The sequence below is a fragment of the Camelina sativa genome, chromosome 20, assembly GCF_030686135.1.
Source record: "Camelina sativa cultivar CO46 ecotype springtype chromosome 20, ASM3068613v1".
Lineage (NCBI taxonomy): Eukaryota > Viridiplantae > Streptophyta > Magnoliopsida > Brassicales > Brassicaceae > Camelina > Camelina sativa.
Genome location: NC_141899.1, coordinates 30699682 through 30724761, shown reverse-complemented (window position 1 = coordinate 30724761; position 25080 = coordinate 30699682). Strand labels below are relative to the sequence as shown.

The following is a 25080-nucleotide window of genomic DNA, read 5'->3' as shown; positions in this document are numbered from 1 at the left end:
TTTTTTTTTAGGTTTGGATTTTCAATTTCACATTTAGGGTATAGTTTTGAGGGGAGTATTTAGTATTTTGAATTTTAGGATTTAGTTTTGAAAGATTAATTTTAAAATATAGTGTTATTTTTTGGAAATTTTTTTTGAGGTTAGAGTTATCTATTTTACAATTAAAATATAATTTTTAGAGCGTAGAGTTTAGTATTTAGGGTTTAAGGTTTAGAATTTAGTCATTTTATATATTAAAAATGGATATTTTAAAAAATAGACACCATAAAAATATATTTTTGAAAAATGACATAAAAAAGAGTATTTTTGAAAATTACCAAAAGAAGAAAAAATGTTTTAAAAGATTTTTACTAATAGCTTCACTTTACGTCAAATTTAATTTTACTAGGTTGTTACCTCTGGAAATAAACCTAGTTGTTATATATTTTTGTGAAAACATGTTACCTTTTTTTTGTCAACAACATGTTATTTTGGTAGAATGAAAACATTGTATTTTTAGAATTAAGTTTTCTTTTTTTGATATTTTAGGCTATTTTCGAAATATTTAAAATTTTTTTTTTTGTCAACAACTTTAGTTGATTAGTTTTTTTTTTTTTTGGGCAAATAGTTGATTAGTTTAAAACAGCCAATATGAAGGAGAAATATCCAAATTATTGATTATTATTTTAATATTCTGTGAACAAAAAATAAATAAAAAATAATATCGTCGTCTAACTCAGCCACTCAAAAACGATATTGAAGGAGATAAGAGCCGCAAAACCAGAGAGTCACCACCGAGTCGCCGTGACTCGGTGACACAAATCGTTTTCCAACAAAAAAAATGGCATTTGCAGCAGCATCGACTCCATTTTCACTCTCTTCCATGGTTCCCACGCACCGTCGTACCTTCAGACATGTTTCGGTACCTCGAGTAATAAACGCCAGTCTTTCTCCGGATGTCTCTCCTCTTCTCCGAGCAGCTCACCACACCGTAAGAGTTAAACCGGAAAAAATTGAATCTTTACAAATTTAAAACATCAAATTGCTATGATCAATAAAGAAAAAGATCGTTCGTTGAATCCCAATTTCAAATGGGTATTGTGAGAATTGTGTTAGAAGTTCACAAAATTGAAGAAAGATTGATACTTGATAATTACAACACTTTGTCTGGTAAATGTTTTCAGGTGGATAGTTATGTAAAGAGTGGGATGGTTATTGGTTTAGGATCTGGAGAAGCTTCAGATATGGTTATACGTTATTTGGGTCAGCAACTTCGTTCTGGTTCTTTACAAAATGTTGTTGGTGTACCAATGTGAGTCTTGAACTCCAGTAAAGATTCAATCTTTGTGTTTGATTCTGTTCTTGATATCTCTCTATTCATTAGTACTTGGATCATAATTCTCCTGGAAGTTGAGTTTTTGTATGCTTCATGATGATTAGTCCTTGACCTTCTTTCGTTCAGGTCTGCTAGAAGCGCTAGTGAAGCAGCAAAGTATGGAATCCCCTTGGAATATTTCCGAGATGATAATCAGGTAGTCGTTTCCCTGCGGTTTCTAAACCGATTTTCAGGTAGACCATCTGAGGTAATGTGATAAGCGCAAAGCCTATCTCGAGTGTTAAAGGAAATAAGAAGAGTTAAGAAGGATTAGGGATTAGAAAACAGTACCCAGATTAGATGAGATAGAGAAAGAGGCGGAAGAGAAGAGATAACTTGATTGAGATATTAATGTCATAAGATAAGGAAGCCCTAAACTTGGGTTCCATTTAAATACAACTTCCATAATTAAAACGACATAGTACTGAATCAAAGAGAGACTCTACTTCATCCAGTGTCTTACACACACTTAAGCTTCCTTCAGCCACTTTTCTCAAGATGTTTCTTCTCCCATTGCCTGGCTTTTCTCCCACTCGTCCTTGCTTTCTTCCTCATAAACGCCAAAGGAACCCTTAGCCTATCAATACTCTCCCGAAGTGAACTAACCTTGTCCTCAAGGTTAAAGTTTGGAAATTGGTCCACTAACACAGGAAGAGACTCCCAAGTCGACTCTGATTCCGGTAACCCCTGCCACTTAACCAAAACCTCTGTGACATTTCTCTCATCAACACTTTTGCGGACATCCTTAATGGCCTCTGGTTCCGTAGCCCACTCCAAGGCTGGTGTAAGGATGGGAGGGAGCTCCTGTGCAGTGTGTGTGTTGGGAACAGCTCCCTTCAACTGAGACACGTGAAAGGTAGGATGAATCTGACTGTCCACTGGCAACTTCAATTGGTAAGCAACCCGACCAACTCTTTCCACGATCTGATAAGGACCAAAGTAGCGCTGAGCAAGCTTTTCATTTCTTCTCCGTACCAGTGACTGCTGGCGATAAGGTCTTAGTTTGAGATAAACCCAATCTCCGAGCTGAAACTGTACATCCCTGTGATGCTTATTTGCTTCTCTTTGCATCCTTAACTGTGCTAACTCCAGATTTTCCCGCAACTCGACCAACAAACTGTCCCGATCCTTCAACAATTCTTCGACTTGAGCATTCTGGGTTGGTACATCTCCATATCGCAACAGTCTTGGAGGTTCCCTTCCATACACAGCAAAGAAGGGCGTGTTCTTGATAGAAGAGTGGTATGATGTGTTATACCAATATTCAGCCCAAGGCAACCACTGTGCCCACGAAGTAGGCCTCCGGCTTGTGAAACAACGTAAGAATGTCTCTAAACATCTGTTAACAACTTCCGTTTGTCCATCCGTTTGAGGGTGGTAAGCTGTGCTCTTATGCAGTGCAGAACCATGGAGTTTGAACAACTCAGACCAGAAACTGCTCAAGAACACTCTATCTCTATCCGAAACCATAGTTTCAGGGAAACCATGCAACTTAACCACTTCCCTGATAAACGCTTCTGCTACCACTTTTGCTGTGAACGGGTGTTTCAGTCCTATGAAATGGCCATACTTAGACAGACGGTCTACCACCACCAATATAGCATTGAATCCTTTTGATTTAGGCAACCCTTCTATAAAGTCTAAGCTTACATCGGTCCATACCTGTTCTGGAATGGGCAATGGAGCGAGAAGTCCTGCTGGAGATAAGGTAGAGTACTTGTTCTCCTGGCACACCTGACATTTGACGATGAAGTCGATGACATCTTTCCTCATCCCTCTCCAGTAGACTTCCTGATTCAAACGTTTGTAGGTTTTAAGTGCTCCTTCATGTCCCCCAGTAACACTCGAGTGAAACTGTTCCAATAGCTTTGGAATGAAGGGAGATCCGCTGGGCACCACTACACGTCCTTCCTTTAACAACATTCCCTTCTCGAGACTGTACCCAGGCTTTACCTTTTCCCCCATTTTCAAACCCTTGACTATGTCACCCAGTTCCATATCTTTTGAAACTTGCTCCTTCAACTCCTCCTTATCTAATGTCAAGGGTGCCACCAAGGTAAGTTGAGCTAACGTTTTAGTGGCAGGGCGTCTCGAGAGAGCATCTGCTACCCGGTTCTCCACTCCTGGCTTGTACTCTATTATGTAGTTTAGCCCAATCAACTTAGCTGCCCACCTCTGTTGAACAGTTGATACCGCTTTCTGGTCCAAAAGGTGCCGTAAGCTCCGCTGGTCGGTTTTAATGACAAACTCCTTACCCGTGAGATAATGCTTCCACTTGGTCACTGCCTTGACTATTGCTAATAGCTCCCTCTCATAAACTGACTTAATACGACCCTGCGATGAGAAGGCTTGGCTGAGGAAGGCCACAGGTCTCTTGTCTTGAGAGAGAACAGCTCCAATACCCGCTCCTGAAGCATCTGTTTCAATAGTAAACTCCTTGCGAAAGTCTGGTAACACAAGCACTGGGAGACTTGTCAGCGCCTGTTTAAGTGCTTGAAAAGCTGATGTCGCCTCTGGAGTCCATGTAAAACCATTCTTTTTAAGCAAATCCGTCAGGGGTCGAGCTATCTGACCGTAATTCTTCACAAACCTTCGGTAGTAGCCAGTTAAGCCGAGAAACCCTCTTAGTTCTGTCACCGACCTCGGTTCAGGCCATTCGACCATCGCAACAATCTTCTCCGGGTCTGCGGCAACACCCTCCTTTGAGATTACATGCCCCAAGTACGAGATCTTCACTTGTCCAAAAGCACACTTCTTCTGATTCGCATAGAACTGGTTTCGTTGCAAAAGTTTGAGCACGAGTTCCAAGTGCTTCAGGTGCGATTCCAGACTAGGGCTGTAAACCAAGATATCGTCAAAAAAGACAAGTACAAACCGACGTAAGTACGGCCTGAACAGGTCATTCATGACATTCTGAAACGTGGAAGGAGCATTGGTGAGCCCAAAAGGCATCACCAAGAACTCGTAATGCCCTTGATGCGTTTTGAAAGCAGTCTTCTCCACGTCTTCATTCTTGACTCTGATTTGGTGATATCCTGACTTGAGGTCCAGTTTAGAGAAGACTACTGCTCCGTTCAACTCATCCAGTAGCTCTTCAATGACTAGTATTGGATAACGATCAGGAACTGTCACCGTATTCAAAGCTCTGTAGTCGACACAGAACCTCCATCCTCCATCCTTCTTCTTGACCAGTAAGACAGGGCTAGAGTAGGGACTCACACTGGGTCTGATAATCTGTGCAGCCAGCATCTCCTGAACAAGCTTTTCTATCTCATTCTTCTGCACAAAGGAGTACCTGTATGGCCGTAGGTTGACTGGTCCTGACCCCTCCTTGAGAGTAATAGCGTGTTCTCTGTTTCGGACTGGTGGAAGACCCTGAGGCATCTCAAAAACATTGGGATACTTCGCCAGTAACTCTTGAATCCCCTTCAGTACCATTGTCTGTTGTGGCTGAGCATCCTCAAACAGCGATGTCAACTCTAACAGATAAACCACCCCTTTTCTTTGCACCATCTTCTCCATTGAGTTAATCGAGACCTGTGATTTGCTCAATGAAGGATCCCCAACTATAGTGACCCACATAGCTCCAATTTGCCAGCTCAGCTTCTGCAAACCCCAGTTAGTTCTGGTGTCCCCCAAAGTGGCTAACCACGAATACCCCAATATAATGTCAGTATGGCCCAGGTCAAACAGGAGAAAGTCTTCTGTGATGATAACTCCCTGAATGTCTAGTGCCACTCCCGTACACTTGCCTTGACCACTGGCAATTTGACCCCCAGCAAGATGCACACCAAACCGTTTGTTCTCAGAAACTCTCAATCCCAGTTCGTGCACCACTTTTACTGAAATGAAATTTCTAGTAGCTCCTGAGTCAATGAGGATCATTACCTGTCTGCCTCTGATCTTACCCAACATGCGCATAGACTGTTCAGCATCAAAGCCAGCCATCGAGCCCAGAGTCTCCGTGACCATCTCAGTGTCATTACCCGTCTCCTCAAAACTCTGTCTCCCGTGCTGAACCTCTGTCTCCACCTCCAGTGGTTCCTCACCCTCATCAACCTCCAAGCATTTTAACTGTTGCTGCTTGCATCGGTGCCCACTAAACCATCTCTCTCCACAGTGCCTGCAAGGATTAAACCCACTTACCGCATTAGGTTTGCTTACCGGTTTACTTACCTCCCAAGGTTTCCGTGATGACTGCCCTTGTTGGTTAAAAGAGTTGGTACCCGAAGACCGTGGCTGTGAACGCGGCTGAAACCCAGAGCTCTCACTCTCCTGAAACTCCACCATCCGTGCCATATCGACAATGGCATTCATATCCACTGGTCTACTCCTGAGTACTGGATCACGCAAACTTTTCTTCAACCCCCTCAAGAAGGCGGACTCCAAAACATCATCGGACACCTGTGGTAACTCCACTGAGAGCTCTTCAAACCTCTCACGATACTCATCCACTGAACCGTGTTGCCTTATGGTGAGCAGCCGATCCAAGGCAGAGCAACCCCTACTCGGTTTGAACCTCTCCTTGAACTTATCTTGGAAATCTTTCCAAGACGAGATTCGCAGCCTCCCCTGACAGTTCCGCCACCAAGTTATTCCCGACCCAGTGAGACAAGCCACCGCCTCATCAATCTTCTCATACTCTGGGGTCTGATTCATGGTAAACCCTTTTTCCATCCTAAAGAGCCAGTCATCAGGGTTCTGACCTTCAAACTTTGGAAGATCGACCCGTTTCCTTGGTGCCTCGACCCTATTGTGAGGATAATCAACCCGTGGTGCCGCCATCGGAGTCGTCAGTAGTCCGTCGGTTTTATGGGCAATAAGCGGAGCTGGAAGCAACCCTTCGGTGCGAGGAGTAGACATCGGAGCTGGTAATAACCCATCAGACGGTCTCTGAGTCGCCAATGGTAAAACCCTCTCATGTCTCATCTGCTCACTGCTTCCTGAGTTGTTCCCCGGGGTGAAATGAAGAGCCCCTGTGGTAGGGCTCGCGAACAACGGCGGCGTAGAGCTGCGGTTGTCCCCAAACATCATCGTTTGCATCATCGCGTTCAGAGTCTGGATCGATTCGCGCATAAGAGCCATCTCCTTGTCACGACGAGCTTCTCTCTGCTCCGCCGTTTCAGCCTGTTGCGGTGTATCAACCATCAGATTCGACTCGAGTTCAGGTGTACCGTGGCGTGGATCTGGAGTATTCGCCATTCTCTACAATGAAGAAGCACCAAATAATAAGCGCAAAGCCTATCTCGAGTGTTAAAGGAAATAAGAAGAGTTAAGAAGGATTAGGGATTAGAAAACAGTACCCAGATTAGATGAGATAGAGAAAGAGGCGGAAGAGAAGAGATAACTTGATTGAGATATTAATGTCATAAGATAAGGAAGCCCTAAACTTGGGTTCCATTTAAATACAACTTCCATAATTAAAACGACATAGTACTGAATCAAAGAGAGACTCTACTTCATCCAGTGTCTTACACACACTTAAGCTTCCTTCAGCCACTTTTCTCAAGATGTTTCTTCTCCCATTGCCTGGCTTTTCTCCCACTCGTCCTTGCTTTCTTCCTCATAAACGCCAAAGGAACCCTTAGCCTATCATAATGTTTGAGGTGTTGGTTCCTTTGTAGATTGATTTTGCATTTCATGATGCTGATGCTGTAGAAGAGGGTTCGCTTATCGCAGTTATTGGACGGCGAAGAAGTTCACAGGAAGATGACTATATTCTGAAACAAAAGGCTAGTGAGGTTTTCGTCTAAAATTTGCAGTTTTGATGATAATAAACTCATTGGTTAGCTTTGGGCTTACAAAGAGAGATTTACAATGCAGTCTATTGTGAAAGCAGCTGATGAGGCAGTCTTCATGATAAAGGAAGAACAATACAAAGCCAGCCTTGAAGGTTCTATCCCTGTTTTAGTTCAATCTGTAAGCAAATACCTACAAATGAACTTCGTTTTAGTCCCACTGTGAGGGCATTTTACAATGCAACTCAGAACATGGAAATCCAGAATGACCTGTGAATTTTTGGGTGCAGCTTAATTGGTTGGCCATAGCTGAGGAGATAGATGACTTGTATTTAGGCGATGCTGAGGTGTGAGGCCAGTTTGGTTCTGTCTCAAATGTTTTCTCCGGGTTTTGCTTCTTATCGATTGTGTTAAGCCTCGTCTGGCTCATATGTCATTTTCTTTGTATGTATGTGTAAAAGGTGTGGAGAAGAGCTTCCGTAGGAGATGCAGGTCCTCTCGGAGGAGACTTTCCTATAGTTACCAGTGATGGTCATAACATTCTTGATGTTATATTTACAACTCCAATTCCAAGCCTCGGTGAAAGCTCTTACTGCAACCATTAAAACTTGGTGCATGTTGTTGATAGATGGTATATTTGTTAATTGATGTGAAATTCTGCAGCTAACGTGGCTGAAAGCCTGGAAACGATTGATGGCGTTGTGGACCATGGACTTGTTATCAAAACTAGGTTAGTTTCAACTTTCGAATCATGGGTCAGGTTTAGTATGTTGTTGGTCGGTCTTAAGAATCCATTCTCTGCTTTTGGCATTACAGATGCTCGGTGGTGATCGCAGGAGAAACTGAAGTAAGAACTGTTACCTTGCAGACCAGTACAGTGGAGAATGGTGTATAAACCAGAGATAGAATCTGCTGTTAGTAGTTTCTTACGTACATAACCGAGCAAGATAGCTTAGTGTGTTCAGAACCAAAATGCCAGTCAAAACCATTAGAGGCTTCTTTTACAAATTATACATTCAGTTGATAGAGCAATGTTGTAACTCTTTACAAGTTCACTGTGTCAAAAAACCAGTAGCTTCTTCCATGAGAAAATCACCAACAATGCAAGCTCGAGCTCCAGGGCGAACAGAGTTATGACTAGCCGAGGGGTCTACATATATTCCTGTGGATCTGATTTTTGTAGTAGGACAATCGGGTTTCCGGATCTGAATAGCTGACTCAGATGTGAAGTCGGGTATGAATATCTTAAAACTTATATTTTTATCCAATTTAAGAGTACATATTTGGAAAATTCATTCACAAAAAGCATACACTGTCATCATCTCTATCCAGAAAAGAGTTCATGGTTTGAGTAGATAGTAGAATAAAGGGTAATACGGTAGCAGAACAAATTTAGACACCGAGAAATGTTATTCCTGTCATTCACTAGCCTATTATGAGTTTGGCTCAGGCATCTGCTTTATTGATCTTGAACTGATCTGTTAGTCTAAAGTGAGCCATTAGAAGCCACACCAAGTTTATGAGCTCACCGCCTCTGCTTAGTTTCTCCACGTGAACCGTGGAATCACAGTAACAAGCTGCATAGCAGAGAAGTTCCACCCACACTTTGCTCAGTGTGGGTGGAACTTGATACACTTATGCACACCTTTCTTCTGACACTCTTGTGGCTTCCAACGCAGCTTTCTAAAACCAAGTAACCAGTTGAAAATCTTTCTTTTAGTGTTTGAGGTTCTTCGGGGTTGTCCTTCAAGCTCTAACTGCAATACATGTCCAGTCTGAGAACAGAAACAAGACGATGGATATGAAATCCGAAGCTATGCCAACTGCAAACAGCGTGTAGGTAACAAAAACATCAGCTCCATGAAATAGTTTTTCTTTCTTGGGTTTCTTATCAAAGAGGATAAGTGCAGCCACTAGGGTGCCAGAAGCAAGGATGCGTGAGAAAGTTCCAAAAACAGTATGAAGAACCGCGATCTTGGTGAATAGAGCATCATAGAGGAAACCAAGCTCAATCTCAATGATCCTCAAAGCTTCTTCTGGATTCTTCAAATTATCAAAAGTTTCTAGGCTCTCTTCACGCTCCCTGAAGCTGAAGATAAGGTTGACAACAAATCCCTTGAATGTGTTGAAGAACTCATAAGCATACTGAGCAATCTCAAGATGGGTCAACCCTTCTCTGTTCTTAGGCCTATGTTCCTTGTTAGTCTTATCAATGAGAATGATCTTGGTGGGTAGTCTTGCCTCTTTCTTGGCCTTGTACTCCTCCATGAGCTTCACGTAGTTTGGTCCTAGATCTGGTGCTTGAATCATAGAGTCCCTAAACTTGTCCAAACTGGCACTATACAAAGCCGTGTCCTCTCCAGATACTTTATAGTCCCAGAAACAAACACTAAAACTATAATCACCAAAAGGCTATTGGGTAGAGACTGGAGAACCACATAGCCACAAGCAATTGCATGAAAGACAAGCCCAAAGACATGTCTGAGCCAGAGAGCGTTATCTTCAAGCGTGAAAGCTGTGATTGTGTCTGGTCCACCAAGATGCAAAAGCAAGAATGCTGCCCACAAAGCCATGAGCTCTTTTCCATCTAAAGGATCATCTGGTTTGGGTTCTTTACCTTGGTTCTTGGAGATGAGACCAACAGCGAAAATAGCAGACGAATCTGCTAATCGATAAGAGGACCAAACGAGCATGATAAAAGCCTTCTTGGTGTGCGTTTCCTTAAAGGAGAGAAGCAAATGAGAATGGTTTGAAGAGTAAGACTTAAAATGATTACTCCTCTTATGTTTCATCTCTCCCACACTTTGATGAGTTCTAATACTACTTCCAACATTTTTGCTCTCTTGAGGAAAAAAAGACTAAAGCTTCTTCCGTTATTGATGTTTTTGTGAAGTCATTGATGTTGCTTTCGGTAAGTCGTTCTTTTTACGGTAACAGTAACAACTTAGGATTTCTATAAAACCAACCAAAAAAATAAGAAATGTTGACTCATAGCAACCAGGTGGTCTTGTTTGACTCGCAGACCAGTGCAGTGGACTGGACCCAATTAAAGTTAAATTATCTTTGATTGACTCATTGCAGACCGTGGAGGATAGTATGATTATGAACTAAAGACTTCCTCTGGTTCATATTAAATAACTGAGCAACATAGCCTAGTTTGGTGAGAACCAATTTGCCAGTCAAAAACATTAGAAGCCTCTTTTACAAATTATACATTAAGTTCATAGAGCAGTGTTGTAACCTCTACAAAGTCACTTTTTTGTAAACTCAGCAGCTTCTTCCAAAAGAATCACCAACATGTAAGCTCGAGCTCCCAGGAGAAAAGAGTTCTGACTAGCCGAGGGTTCTACTCATTCCTGTGGATGTTACCTTTGTGGTAGGTGAAGTGACTCCTACAATCCAGATCCAGAAAATTGTGCTTAGCGGTTGGTTTCTTCAAACAAAGATAAAATTTCTTTATAAATCTAACTTCATAGGCCAACATAGAGCAAGCCATCATTTTTTAGAGATTTTACTAGTTGGGAGGATTATAACCATTCACGGAGGAAGACTAAGAGGTCATCAAATCTTGGGATTGGTGCTTCTAAAATTCTAATAAGGATTTTCAAACTCATCAGTTCAAGGTGCATGAGCGTTTCTGTGTAAGTTTAAATCATATCAAGATGAATTCTTCATAATGCAAATAAGATAACAAGTTGATAACAAAGGATCAAAGGAATCACACTCTCAGGAAACAGAAAAAGAAAAGCAATTTAAAACAAGGCACTCATCCAACTTTGCAAGTTCAAATACCATTAGCAGACTAGTAGAGATTGCAGCTAAGTTATGGAGTTCAGTCACTACTCACTACACAAGGCCACACAAGTCGGAACAATTCAATTTCAATCGAACGAGACATCATGACCAAGCTAGTAAGCTACACATAACTTTGCAAGCTAAGCAATCATCGGCAGATATAGATTTCAATTTCAGTCAAACAACTTAAGACTAGTAGAGATAGCAGCTAAGTTTAGAGGTTCAATCACTACACAAGGCCAAGCTAACTGAAACGAGTTCAATTTTAACTAAACCATCAAACAGATAATAAAGGCTAACCAAGTATTCTACCTAATGTTGCTGATTCTGGTGATTTGGCGGAGGAGGTGGCATGCCAGGACGAGGTGGAGCAAACATCGGAGCACCACCAGGCGGAGGACCCATTCCAGGGCGAGGCGGAGGAGGTCCTTGCATCCCATGAGGTGGAGGAGGTCCTCTCATCATACCACCAGGCGGAGGAACCATCATTGGCCTTTGTCCACCATACTGAGGCGGTGGTGGACCAGGATACGGCGGTCTCATACCATAAGGTGGAGGAGGACCACCTTGACCACCGAAAGCAGGCGGAGGCGGAGGCGGCAATTGTCCCGGAGGTCGAATAATCTGCGGTGGTCTAGAGATCTGTGGCTGCATCATATTAGGAGCAGGTCCACCAATTCCACGAACAGGACCAGATAATCCCGGCTGAGCTTGAACCAATGGACCAGTCGGTACTCCACGTCCAGCAGCTCGGCCGATTCCGGGACCAGCAACGGCGGTTACAGATCCTGATTTAGCGCGAGACTCTTCCGGCGGCGGTGGACCTTCGACAGTCATCGAAATCACTTCTTCGCCTCTAAGAAGAACCAAACCAAGAGTACGACGCTCTTCTCTTTCTTCGTTCGTCTTCTTGCCACCTTTCGCCGGAGGAAGTTTCCGAAACTCTTCGCAGTCTCCTAGAACCAGATTCATATGGCGATCGAACGCCATGAATTTTCCGATTAGCTGCCTTCCATCTTGTATCGTTACTCTCATCCTAAAGTTTATGAACTGGAGCATCTTAGAGCTCTTCGACATCGACATTGTCGTCGTGGACTTGAAAACGGCGGAGAATTCCAAAAACAGAGTTAGGATTTGGGAATTGAGAAAGCGAAATTTCTAGGGTTTACACAAGCAAAGAGTACGAGAGAGATAATTATATATTCAGGCTTTGTTTCACTTTTGGGCCTACTCAGAATGGATTAGGCCCTAAATAGGGGAATAGCTGAGATTTCCGGCGATCGTTTGAACTGAAGCGGCGACAGAAAAATCATTTATTACTCACTGTTTCTTTTATATACTAATTTTAAAAAAAATTTGTATAAAGTATAATATTTAAAATGTATAATGTTTCCAATTAACTTTATATATTTTTTCACAAAATTTAGATAATGTGTATGCATGTATAATATCTAAAACTTATTATATACATGTTTAATTATTTAACATAATTTGTATAATATTTTAAATTGTAAAATGTTTCCAATTAACTTCATAGATTGTGTCTTGTCTAGGATTTATGTTTGATTCTAACAATTTCTGATTTTTGTTTGATTTTCTCTTCCTATCCTTCACTCCAAAGACAACCATGGTGCGCGAGCTGTACGAGAAAGTAAAAAGCCTAAGTAATGATTTGAAAATTTTGGTTCAGATGACTACTTCTGCATTTTACACAGTAGAGAGATTGGTATCGAGTCACTTGAAGATACATTTACAAAAATTCGTATTTAGTTCTCTGAAGTACTCACTAAACTTGCAGATTCTCATCCGAACGCAGAGCCGGACCTAAGCATATAAAAATAAAACATTTTAACAAATATATATGTAAAATCTACTAAGTAATTTTATATAAAAAACATAAAAATAGTTTTTTTTTTCTTTGCTAACACATAAAAATAGTATTTTTCAAAACATTTATATTGTTTTTACCTTTTTAAAAAAAGTATCACATTGCTATGTTTTAAAAAAGGAAAAAGGTTTTTGTTAACAGATTATTTTTTACTCTATAGTTTTAATATTATGAAATTATAATGATATTTTTTCTTAAATCGTATGGGACCAGATTTCATTGGTCTGGCTCTAGAGCTTTGTGACAGATTTTCATATCTCTAACTCTCATGATACCAGTGGAAAAGTTACGGGCCTTTTGGTTCGCTCGTGGTAAGCCAACTTCAACAGAACCATGTTGAATATCAAAGAAGCCAGTAAATTAGACCTTGGCTAAGGAATCAGAATTGCTTACTATTTAACTCCGCGATAGTTCATCTCTAAATTTTAAATTCTTGAGTCTAGGTGCATCAATCAAAACTCCCGAGTTTAATATATCAAACCTAGGAAACTCATAATAATACTTACCAAAATCAAAGACTACACTGAGACTGGTTAGTGTCTTAGAAACCACTCGTAAAACCTTGACATTATCATCTACCTTTCTTACAATGCTAAAATCTTCAACAACAGGGCAAGATGAGATAAGCGACTCTATACAAGTCTCATTGGCATAAACATTTTTCTCTAAACGCATTGTCTTGAGACAAGGAAGTGAAACAGATTCAAAACTAGCCAACGATACCCCATGGAGTCTTAAGTAAAGAAGCTTTGAGTTCTGGCTAATATAGATGCTTAATGGCTTCACTTCCAAACACTCACGCTTCACAAGAAGACACTCAAGAGTCAAGATCAAGATGCCTAAGTTTATCAGTAGCAACAAAATCAATCCAACGCGTGACACAAGACTTGTTGTCATTCTCATCATTCTTTTGAATACTTAGCTTAACCTTGTGCAAACATGAATTCTCTACCTTAGCGAAAGCTACAAATTTTTGCATAAAACACACAAAGGCATTGCTACTTTGGAACTCATTAGATTTCAAATCCAACATAGGAATCAAAAGCCAGACACTTTTCCACCTATTAGACAAAAAACTAGTGCTAACAGCTTCTTGGAAGATACAAGAGTATCTGAGATATCAAAGCGTCGGGTAATTTGCTTATCAAATTATCCTCTCTCGCGTTTGAGAAACCTACTCGTCGTTTCACGGGTTCCTCCATCAAATCCGCTCGCGAAAATCGAACCTAGCTTATCAAAGAAGCTTGCTTTAGGGGCACTACACTGAAAATGTGACGGCCAGGGAGTGTATTTAGGTTATCTTTCTCCTCAAGCTTCACGATTCTTACTTATCAGTAGTCTTAATTTTTCTAATAGACACCCAATAACTTTTCTAATGTCTGGAAGTTTGAAAACGCTGCGTTTAATCGTTTATTCATTTCCCTCTATACTGTTAAGAGTATATATTATGTATTGTAATCCCTCAAAACATTATGCCAATCAAGAAGAATAAATTTAAAACAAGAAAAGCTTTTTTCTCTTCTGTTTTTAATAAGAAGCATATCCATGAGGATGAATCTTTTGCCACCTCCAAGCAACTTGAAGACTATCTTGAAGATTAGTGAACCGAGCTGTCCAGTTCAGATCTTTCAAAATCTTTGTCGGATCACTATAAACTTCTGCGTAATCTCCCGGTCGTCGAGGCAAGAAATCTACTTTGATCTCGACTCCTGTCGCTTTCTTGCACGCCTCGACGAATTCTTTAACCGATCGTCCTGTTTAACCAAACCACAAAACGGTTATTCTAAAATATTGTACACTGAAATCAAATTATGGTACTTTTAGATGAATGGTTATCAAGAAAAAGTAAAATAGAGTTCTTGTGTAGTTAAGACCTTTTCCGGTTCCAACATTGTAGATACCAACTTTTCGAGGCTGAGCTTTCTCGAGAGCCTTCACGTGAGCATCCACGAGGTCAGTCACATCTATATAGTCTCTAATGCAAGTACCGTCTGATGTTTTGTAATCTGTTCCTTTCACCTATCACCAAACCAATCATATTGTATAAACGATATTGCAATATATGATTATAGTAGATTTCTTATAACAAAGAAAGTAATGTTTTTGTACTTGAAGTCCGGGAATGAAACCGCGAGCTGCGTCAAAACAAGCACCGGAAATCCGTCCTTGCTCGCGAAGCTCGGGTCTTGGAGCTTCTCCTAATCTACCTCCTGGATCTGAACCAATCACATTGAAGTATCTGGCAAAGTTCATAAGATTCATTAACATCTGCATTACTGTTTCATTGATCATACATAGCTAGAGTAATAAAAGAGTACTTAATGAACCTAACCTTAAGATCATAACCGCCATGTCAGAGTTCTTAGAGAAATCCAAAATCATATCCTCTGCCATCTTTTTAGCTTTCCCGTATGGATTAATTGGGACCTATGTACACAATATTTTTACATTAGAAGAAAAGTACTGAAAAATAGTTTTACTATCGACTGATCATCTAGTGTGAAATTAAAGTTACTTACTTGTGGAGTATCTTCAGTAATTGGCATTTTATCAGGCTCGCCATATGTAGCACAAGTGCTAGAATAAATTAATGTTTTCACTTTATGTCTAGCCATAGCTTCAAGAACTCCTAATGTGTTTGATGTAATGTTATGGTAGTATCTACAGCGAATAAACATAACAAACAATGAGACCGGAAAAATAATTCTTGCAGTGATGTTTAGAACTATATAGAATGAATTAGAACTGAACTGTACTTTAGAGGATAAAGAGTGCTTTCTCCAACATAAGCTACCGCAGCAAAATGCATCACAGCGTCAAAAGCGTTCTCCGAGAAGATTTTCTCAACCTGAAAATTGTATGGTTAAAAATGTAAACACAAAAAATTTATGCTTTAAAGCTTAGCAAACATCAAAAGGTTATAAAGGGGTACCGCTGCGGGATCTCCTAAGTCAGCATAAATGAACTGAAGTCTTCCGGTTTGCGGGAATAATCTCTGTAAAGTCTTAACAGCCCCGAGATTCCCACGCGAAAGATTGTCCTGTGAGAGTATCAGAAGTTTATTGATGTATATATCAAAAATTTCATCAGATAGTTATTGAAAAGTTTGAAAGTAATCTAAATTACCACAATGGTAACGCGGTATGAATCTCTAAGCAGCCTTAAAGCGGCATGTGATCCGATATAACCAGCACCACCAGTGACTAACACATGAGTTACTCCTTCCTCTCTTTGAGAAAACTGAACGCAAACACAACAAAACCACATAGAAAACATTAATTATAGGAGTGTAAAAAAGCCTTTTTAAGGTGTTTTTTTTTGTTGAGTATGAGACGATGGTGGTACCACCCTTGGGGATGTGAAACTTGAGGCTTGACTGATCACAATAATGGCTAATATTATTAGTGAAGCTATCAACAGAAGCTTTCCAGTGAGATTGTTCTTTGTTTTAGGTTCTAAGCAATCCATTTCTACAAAACTCAAAACAATTCTCAGACCGATTATGATATGATAAACAGATATTGTTACGAGTAAAGAGTAATAATCTCTCTACCTCCAACAGACAAAGGTCTTGAGTTTCTTCGTTGAGTTCTTACTCCAGAAGAATTTAGCATTGAAAAACTTCTACAAATTGCTCTGTTTTAGACTTGAGACCAAAGCAACATATAGAGTCCCACAAAAATCAGTATCTAGCAACAATGAAGTTCATGTTGCTGGAGATTGCTGCAAAACAAAGGAAGAGTTTACAAAAAAAAAAAAAAGATATATACAACAGACATACACAGGTCAAAGTTACTAAATTCTGCATACATTTATTTATATGCATGAAAAAAAAAAGAGATTATAAAATATGTTGCAAGTGGGACATAAAGAACAAAAACAAAAGTTGAAATTTGTGATAACATTTCTGTAAGAAAATTGAAAATATATAGAGTTATTTTTACATTCATCTGATAAAATTATTCATCTGTTATGTTACAATAAATAAAATGTTTAAAAACAAAATACTTTTAGTCAAAAAAAGTTTTTTTTAGTCAAAAAAAGGTTGCACAGGGAAAAGAACAGAACAGAGTAGAACAAAAAAGTAGGAGACAGAGTCTTGAAAATGTAAGAATAGTCATCAAAATTGAATAAAACTCCGATCAATTTCCGATATAAAATTGTGATCCGACTCTGATTCAATTGAATAAAACTAGGAAAAAAAATCAAAAAATGGTTTATAATCATTAAAAATAAACAATTAAGAAGATTTGTAATGATGATGATTGATGAATATGATGAACCTGATCAGATGATAAACATCTAAATTATGCCCACAAACAATAAAAAGAGAGATTTGTGCACCTGAGAATTGTGAGAATGACGAGAGAAACCGAGGAAGGCGATAAAAATATGGTTTTGGAGTATGAAACGGGCGAGTGTGTGAGAGAAACTCGTGAAGAGCAAAAACGTAATAGAGACGAGAGGAAGTCTGAGAAAGAGAAGAAACGTGAAATGCAAAAATGAGAGCACGACTATGACCTCGTCGCGCACTCTCTTTCTCTGTTCTACGTTTTTTTTTTTTTAATAATATATATCTACTATTATATGGTGTAGAATATATTATTTTAAGATCATGTAAATAATTTTTTAGTGTTTATCTATTTAGAAAGAAAAAATGTAATAGCTATCTCTTTTTATACTGCTGTGATTGTTTATTTCGTTTATTTCCTTATATATGCATTTTTTTTGAAGAAACTTCATACTTGAATTTGTAAAAAAAAAAATTGTTGACTTGAAAGTTTAAAGTGGACATTATTAGGATTTAATTTCATAAAGTACTCTGCATATAAGTTTATAATAAGTAATTAATAAAAAGGTAGGAAACACAAAAGAAATCAAATCTTATGTTTTGCAAATATAATAGTGATTGTTTTGCAGTAAACATATCTCATGCATATAATGTCAAGCAAAAAAAAGCATCTTAGATTTTTTTTACAAAAAAAAAAATTTCTTTGTAGACTTAATAATTTTGGAAAAAGGAAATAGTTTGACAAAAAACAGTATATGATATAATAAACAGAATGTACTATTTTTAACATAGGTAAAAAAGAAAAACATTTTTCTCACAAAAAAAACATAGAGGAAAAAATCTAAAATACGATTTGATTAGATATCCCGAATGTACGAATATATTTTCCTTTCTGAAAAATAGTTGTTTTTTTTTTTTTTTTTTCATTTTTCTTCTAATTAATATCTCAAAATAAAATAGATAATTTAAACTTTTTTCGTTGGCCACCTAGCCTAATTTTAAAAGGCTGATGAATTAGATTAGAGTTTAGAATAGTGAATGTGGAGTGGCTAACGACCCTTTAGTTTAATCAAAGTCAAACAAGAGTTATAGTACAAATTATTGATGATTGATGGAAGTAAAATAGGTGCCGGCTGCTTAGTTGTAGCGACTGCCCAACTATCTAACGTGTTTGGCCATCGTGGTCAAATCAAATGATTTCATCCTACATATGGCACTTTTTGTCAACTACATTATGCAATTATTCTATCATTTTTAATATATATACATGCGACTGACTACTAAGTTGGAGTTTAGTCATATGTAAACGTTGGTTCTTTGCAGTGTTATGGAGTTCGGTCATATGTAAACGTTTATTTTCTGCAGTGAACACTCGAGTTTGATTAGTGTTCTTCTGCAATTACCCGCAAATGTTCTGTTTATGGGCGGGTGCGGTTATTAATGTTTTCAATTAATTAAATTAAAGAAATTATTTTATACTATTTTGCATCATTCGAAGTTTATTGAATTTCAAAACCTTCACTCTGCAAGGTGTTTGCCGGTAACTCAAAAAAAGAAAGAACATAAAACAGAACAATTAACTAAGGAAATATCTATATATACATTTTTTGAGACAATTATGAAATAAATCTTGAAGTTTAATACTATTTACAGGGAATGCCACTGATACTAAATATTTAATTAATTTTTTTTTTTTAATAAAACTAATTGTTATACATAGTAATTGTTAGAGAAGCATAAGCCATAAATTTCGGTTTAATTATTATAAATAAATTCGAAATATATTTATAGAAACTAATTAGTTCTACCGAAATTATTAAATAAAATAAAAATACTTGTTTTATATTTTAACACCATTTCAAAAAAATGATTATTTCTATGTTAAACTTAATAAAAATTGTTTACAAAAAAAAACTTAATAAAAATTAAAATATAATGAATCTTTAGACTTATAAATATTAAAAATCTCATAAAACAGAGTTTATTTCAAAACGGATTATAGCAACATTAGCATAAATTTTAAATATTATTAATCAAATGCTAGAATATGGGTTAAATTTTAATTAATGTATAAATATAAGGGATAAAGATTTAAAATATGCAAAACATTAGTCATATACTTATATATATATATAGTTAATCTACTAATCAAATTATATTTGTCTTTTCTAAAATAAAATATAGATCCGGGATGTACCGCGGGGTAAAATCTAGTTATATTATCAAGCTCTAATCATTCTTTAACTATAGTTTCTCAATAGATATAATTATTTGTGTTTCACTATAAAATTTATTTGTTTGATTTTTGAATGATTATTTGGTAATTGTTTATGATTTTTAAATTATTAATCATGTTCATATTTTTTTATACTTTTCATTAATATAGTTTTTGGTATATTTATATATTTTTGTAATTATATATTACATTTTTTAAGAATTTTTGATTAATAGTTGTTGTACCCACTCATAAATCTTCCGTAATTTGTTAAACGAACTCATGTGTATTAATGATTTCTCTAGTTAATATATATTTTATTGAGAAAAAAACAAAACAAAACAATTGATGTTAAGAAAAAAGAACTAAACACACTTGTTAAATTCACATAAAATATAAGGGATAAATTATGAAAAGTATATATTTCTTTAAGAAATAATAGTATTTATTTCTTAAAGAAATAATAATATAAACTAAATCTAAACCTAAATCCTAAATTCTAACTCATAAATCTTTAATTCTTAAAACCTAATATTTGAATAAAACGAGATATATCCTAATATTTAAAAGATTGTGGCATCTTTCAATTTAGATTTTGAAAGACAATTAATAGGACTTTTGGTTGAAAATAAAATTTTAGATCCAAGAGTTTTGACTTTTGAGGCTAAATGGTATTACGTACGTTACGTACATGTACATGGTGCTTACAGAACAACAAATTCTATACAAAATGCAAAAACAATACAAAATTTCTAGTAAACACAAAAGACTAAACTTATAAAGATTTAAACAAGGTAAGACGTTTTTCCGACGAAAGCTAGAATGAAACTTCCGATCATAGACGGGCTTACTTTTTTTAGAGGATTAAACCTAGCTTGGTGGTACCAAGTTTTCAGTCATGTTCGAAGTCCAAACTTACATGTCAGTGAGAGCAAGCCCAACCCAAACTTTTCCAACCCCCTAGCGCACAAAAACTATTGAAAAACAAGAAGTTATTGAGCGGGATAAGTCATGACGCCTTATTCGGTGGGTCAAGAGTCAAGACACACTAATACAATTAAGTTGTATCAAATCAGATTATTGTGTTGTACTAAGTTGTATAAAACAATGTCTATGCAAAGAAACTCAAATTAATTTGGCTATAAACCTCGATTTTAACCTCTTTCCCATATCCCATAGCTTTTTTGACTATCATCATTCTAATCGAATTGTGCGGATGATTATACGTGTGCATCAAGGGCAACAAATTAAACACAACGCTAATAAAATAGTGTTATAGATTTTTTTTTTCTTTTCGAGTGATCACAGTTCTTTGAAATTTAATGGACTTTCTAAATAGATGTTTATTCCGAGTACATTGTTGTAGAATGCAATCCTGAATCCAGCCATTTTTTTTTTCTATATACTTGAATTCAAGAGATGTATGAACATGGCGCAGAGATTAAGAAGGACATACAACTTTTAATGGATCAAGAATGAGACACCAAGTTTTTAGAGCAAAAAACGAATCAACAGTTTTTAAATTAGATTCATATACATTGTCAATGTATTTATAAAGTATTAAAGTTCAAAAGAATATAGTAATGTCTACGTAAATTTATATGAAATCGAAGTATTTTGAAAATGTAAAACTTTTATAAAACTTCATTGTCCTCCGGTGGAAGGAAAAAGAAAAAAAAAAAAGATATTATAATCACTAAAAGTATTTTATAGATAGTTTAACATGTGGCCTAACTTGGAATAGTCACCTAACTTAGTTATTATGAATAACCTACAAATATTGCATCCTGACCATCTACTTTAAAATTTTAGAATAATAATATTGCATCCTGACCATCCTGACCAAATATGAATAACCTACAAATTTTAGAATAATAAATCCGAGCTAAAATTTTGCATGCTGACCATCTACTTTAAAATTAATATGAATAACCTACAAATATTAACCAATATAAAATAAAAAAAAGTTCCAATCAGACCAAACTCCAGAACGTCTAATGTTCATGACTTAACGTAACTAAACATTGCACAAGATCTATTTAAAATTGTTTTGCATTCAAGAACAACTTTTGCATTCAAGAACAACAATTGTTTTCCATACAAGAACAACTTTAAAGAGAGATTCATACGAAACCTTCTTTTTTTTTTATCCTAAAGGTTCAAGAAGAAGGAACAAGAGCGACTTGCATCATGTTCTTGAATTCGAAAAAGTCAACACGACCATCATGATTGATATCAACAGAGACAATCATCTTCTCCACTTGTTCAATCTCTCCAGCTTCAGGTAGTCCAAGCTTCTTCAAAACCTTTTGTAATTCGAAGGCGGAGATAAAACCATCTCCATCTTCATCAAACACATTGAAAGCTTCTTCAAGATCTGACTCCGGAGACCCGTCGCAGCAGCTTCCTTCTCCTCCAAAGAAAGATTCGTCTAGGGTTTTGTGGAGTGCCGCAAAGTCGTCGAACCGGAGTCCGGTTTTGTCCGGTTTGATGTATGAATCAATGGTAGTTTTCAGATCGGAGAAGTCAGCGTCGAGGCCGAGTCTCGAGAGGGCTTGACTCAGTTCTTCGACGGTTATGAATCCGTCTTTGTTTTTGTCGAATAGGTCGAAGACTCGGTGGAGACGGAGAGCGTTTAGACTAGGACTTCGTAGTCTGAAAGAAGAAGACTGTCTTGAGAGTGTCTTCTTCTTCTCGTTAATGATCTGCTCCATTGTTGTTTGTTGTTACTCTACTTCTTCTTTGTTCTTGGTGGCTCTGTTAATATAACAGGAGACTTGAGAATCACGAGGCGGAGACTAATCACTCTGTTATTGTATAATAGAAGATTTGGAATCACGAGGCGTAGACTTACTATATGAATAAAACAGTAGACAGTAGTTATGTAATTAAAGACTTGGAAACATGCATGAGGCGCGACTAGTTAATAATAATATATAATAAATTTTCATACAACACATCAAAAACTGATTTCCTTCCGGGATTCGACAAATTCACCGAGACTTCTCAAACAATAATAATACCCTACTATTAACTAAATTCTCTTAGCGGGTTATTGGTTTTACGAAGTTAATGGATTTGAAAATCATTGATTTTAGAATACTTACAAAAATTATGTGTTATTGGTTCAATGATTTATAAATACTTGTTAAAATTTCATGTTATTTGTTCAATAATTTGGGTTTGGATTTCAAAATCCAAATTATGTTTTAAATAGATTTGATTATTTGAAAGTGAAAAATAGGAAGATTCAAATTCAAATTCAAAAACGTATTATTTCAAAATCTATATGTTTTAATTTTCATAATGAATCAAAATTTTAAAATTCTAGATGGATTTACAAATCAATAAACCAATAACAACCCCTTAGTTTTGTTTCTCTCTCAAATATTATATATCTATACTATTATTTGGAAAGCCACTTTATAAAACATGGCATTGTCTTTACATATTCACTAGATAATAACCCGCGCTGGTAGCACGGGGAATTTTTTTTATTTTGTTATTTGTTAATATTATGTTTATGCTGTATCATTCATTTACATGTTATATAATATAATACTATATGGTGAATTTTGATTCATATTAAACTACTAATAGGTAGGCCTAGAAACTACTACCGATCGTTTTTCGGTTTGTATCCGTCCCGAAAAAAGGTTTCCGCAGCTTTAGGATCGAGTGAAGGGTATAATAATTATATTATCCATGAATAATGATCGAATATTGGATATTAATTTAATTTTTGAGCGTCTCGTTACCCGTCTCATTACCCGTTTTATTATCTGACTCATAAATACACGTTAATATTTTGTAGAATAATGTTACCAGCGTGAGAAAATATTTATGTAAATTTGGATTTGTTTGTTACAAAATAATAGTAGAAAATTTATTAATTCTATACATTTTATAAAATCATATATTTAATTTACTTAAGGTCATACTCTGATTTCGACCCGTAGTTGGTACTACTATTTTGGTTTAGTGCAATATCAAATTCGTTAATTATACATTCGGGAAAGCCAAAAAAATCCAACAAAACATGTATTGACCCGTGATTTGGTATTACAAATTGATGTGATCGTGTTTAGAGATCTTAATATACCAAATTTACAAATTGAAGTTATTAGTATAACATGTTGTATATTAATTTTATAGGTGAAAATTACAATTAGGTTATGTATATTATCAATATTATACACTTAGTATTGTTTATATAGTGAATATTGTGTATAAACATTTAAGTTTTAGCCAATTATATAGTTTGTTATTATTTCCTAAGATTTATGAAACAATTAATAGAGTTTTATTATTTTGTAAACAAATCTAAACTTTTCTTTTGTTAGTTATTAGAATAATTAAAATATAATAGCATTTTCGTAATTTGTCACATCAGAACTGGTTAAATTTTTAACAACATAGCTTAAATAAGTATATAGATATATTTTAAAAATATAAACAATGTTGTATCCTAATTTTAATATATATTTGTTATTATTAAATGATTTAGATATGTAAATATTTAATCTTAGAATAAATTTAAGTTTTATAATTTTCTAAATAGTTTGTTATTGTTTCCAAAGATTTCTGACACAATAAATAAAATCTGTTTAATTATTTTATTACATAATTTCGAAATAATTTTCTTATTATTTTATTAAATAATTTTTAAATTATTTTATTAATGATTTCTTGTAATCTAATAAATTAATAATTAATATTTTTTTGATAATTATTTTCAGGTTAAAACAAATTAATATTAAGATTTTGTTATTATATTTTGTATTAAAATACAGTGGCATTTTGTGTAATATTTTACATGGAGTAGGGTTATTTGTTTAAAGGGTTGTTTAAATAAGTATATAGACTAGCTAATGATCCGCGCTGTTAGCGCGGGGAAATTTTTTTTTATTTTGTTTTGTGTTAATATGTTTATGTTGTATCATTCATTTACATATTATATAATATAGTACTAAATGGTGAGTTTTGTTTCATAGTAAACTACTAATAGGTAGGCCTGGAAACTACTACCGATACCCATATTCGACCCGTTTTTTGGTTTGTATCCGCTCCAAGAAAAGGTACCCACAGCTTTAGGATCGAGTGAAAGATATAATAATTATATTATCCGTGAATAATGATCGAGTATCGGATATTAATTTAGTTTTTGAGCGTCTTACCCGTCTCATTACCCGTTTTATTACCCGACTCATAAATACACGTTAATATTTTGTAGAATAATGTTACCAGTGCAGGAAATATTTATGTAAATTTAGATTTGTTTGTTACAAAATAATAGTAGAAAAATTATTAATTCTATACATTTTATAAAATCATAGTATATTTTATTTTGCTTAAGCTCATACTCTGATTTCGACCCGTAGTTGGTACTACTATTTTGGTTTGGTGCAATATCAAATTCGTTAATTATACATTTGGTAAAGCTAAAAAAACCCAACAAAACATGTATTGACCCGTGATTTGGTATTACAAATTAATATGATCGTGTTTAGAGATCTTAATATGCCAAATTTACAAATTGAAGTTATTGCCTTATTGGTATAACATGTTATATATTAATTTTATAGGTGAAAAATACAATTAGGTTATGTATATTATCAACATTATACACTTAGTATTGTTTATATAGTGAATATTATGTATAAACAATTAATTTTTTGACAATTAAATTGTTTGTTATTATTTCCTAAGATTTATGAAACAATAAATAAAGTTTTAATATTTTGTAAACAAATCTAAACTTTTTTTGTTTATTAGAATAATTAAAATATAATAGCTTGG

At 36.0% G+C, this 25080-nt stretch overlaps 4 protein-coding genes and 2 pseudogenes across 13 annotated transcripts; 1 reads left to right on the top strand and 5 right to left on the bottom strand.

The window, feature by feature from the left end:
• Positions 1-564: 564 nt before the first annotated feature.
• LOC104771619 (putative ribose-5-phosphate isomerase 4, chloroplastic) lies at positions 565-8194 on the top strand. Of its 6 annotated transcripts, none has more exons than XM_087504881.1 (9): positions 565-970; positions 1164-1291; positions 1442-1511; positions 6979-7086; positions 7178-7273; positions 7383-7439; positions 7554-7671; positions 7756-7822; positions 7909-8194. In XM_087504881.1, the coding sequence occupies exons 1-9, from the start codon at positions 821-823 to the stop codon at positions 7985-7987; spliced, it is 873 nt and encodes a 290-aa protein (XP_087361007.1). In that variant the 5' UTR covers positions 565-820; the 3' UTR covers positions 7988-8194. The 6 variants fall into 6 exon arrangements, with proteins under 6 accessions (XP_087361007.1, XP_087361005.1, XP_087361006.1 ...); XM_087504879.1 differs by having other exon boundaries at positions 598-970; positions 6979-7095; XM_087504880.1 differs by having other exon boundaries at positions 598-970; positions 1442-1514.
• Positions 8195-8702: 508 nt separating this feature from the next.
• LOC109131438 (uncharacterized) lies at positions 8703-10017 on the bottom strand (annotated as a pseudogene).
• Positions 10018-10189: 172 nt separating this feature from the next.
• Positions 10190-12189, bottom strand: LOC109124781 (uncharacterized). Its single transcript, XM_087504884.1, has 2 exons — positions 11200-12189; positions 10190-10484 (listed from the first exon to the last, which is right to left on the bottom strand). Exon 1 carries the CDS (start codon positions 11968-11970, stop codon positions 11200-11202), a length of 771 nt encoding a protein of 256 aa, XP_087361010.1. The 5' UTR covers positions 11971-12189; the 3' UTR covers positions 10190-10484.
• Positions 12190-13135: 946 nt separating this feature from the next.
• Positions 13136-14115, bottom strand: LOC109131360 (FBD-associated F-box protein At5g44490-like; annotated as a pseudogene).
• Positions 14116-14161: 46 nt separating this feature from the next.
• On the bottom strand, positions 14162-17421 carry LOC104771616 (putative UDP-arabinose 4-epimerase 4). Of its 5 annotated transcripts, none has more exons than XM_010496169.3 (11): positions 17120-17421; positions 16329-16498; positions 16121-16245; positions 15902-16015; positions 15708-15815; positions 15532-15623; positions 15295-15436; positions 15108-15202; positions 14885-15014; positions 14650-14794; positions 14162-14529 (listed from the first exon to the last, which is right to left on the bottom strand). In XM_010496169.3, exons 2-11 carry the CDS (start codon positions 16387-16389, stop codon positions 14303-14305), a joined length of 1239 nt encoding a protein of 412 aa, XP_010494471.1. In that variant the 5' UTR covers positions 16390-16498; positions 17120-17421; the 3' UTR covers positions 14162-14302. The 5 variants fall into 5 exon arrangements, with proteins under 5 accessions (XP_010494471.1, XP_010494473.1, XP_010494472.1 ...); XM_010496171.3 differs by having other exon boundaries at positions 16124-16245; positions 17120-17353; XM_010496170.3 differs by having other exon boundaries at positions 17059-17136.
• Positions 17422-21317: 3896 nt separating this feature from the next.
• LOC104771615 (putative calcium-binding protein CML43) lies at positions 21318-22135 on the bottom strand. The gene has a single exon (XM_010496168.3). The coding sequence runs from the start codon at positions 21993-21995 to the stop codon at positions 21441-21443; it is 555 nt and encodes a 184-aa protein (XP_010494470.1). The 5' UTR covers positions 21996-22135; the 3' UTR covers positions 21318-21440.
• Between the last annotated feature and the right edge of the window lie 2945 nt (positions 22136-25080).

Excerpts from the sequence above, each read along its gene's own strand:
- LOC104771619 (XM_087504878.1), top strand. The coding sequence starts at position 821 with ATGGCATTTGCAGCAGCATCGACTCCATTTTCACTCTCTTCCATGGTT. Across the intron at positions 7,274-7,382 it reads TCCCTGTTTTAGTTCAATCT|CTTAATTGGTTGGCCATAGC; the intron begins GTAAGCAAATAC and ends TTTTGGGTGCAG. Across the intron at positions 7,440-7,553 it reads TGTATTTAGGCGATGCTGAG|GTGTGGAGAAGAGCTTCCGT; the intron begins GTGTGAGGCCAG and ends TATGTGTAAAAG.
- LOC109124781 (XM_087504884.1), bottom strand. The coding sequence starts at position 11,970 with ATGTCGATGTCGAAGAGCTCTAAGATGCTCCAGTTCATAAACTTTAGG.
- LOC104771616 (XM_010496169.3), bottom strand. The coding sequence starts at position 16,389 with ATGCTAAATTCTTCTGGAGTAAGAACTCAACGAAGAAACTCAAGACCT. Across the intron at positions 15,624-15,707 it reads ACTTAGGAGATCCCGCAGCG|GTTGAGAAAATCTTCTCGGA; the intron begins GTACCCCTTTAT and ends TACAATTTTCAG. Across the intron at positions 14,530-14,649 it reads CAATGTTGGAACCGGAAAAG|GACGATCGGTTAAAGAATTC; the intron begins GTCTTAACTACA and ends TTGGTTAAACAG.
- LOC104771615 (XM_010496168.3), bottom strand. The coding sequence starts at position 21,995 with ATGGAGCAGATCATTAACGAGAAGAAGAAGACACTCTCAAGACAGTCT.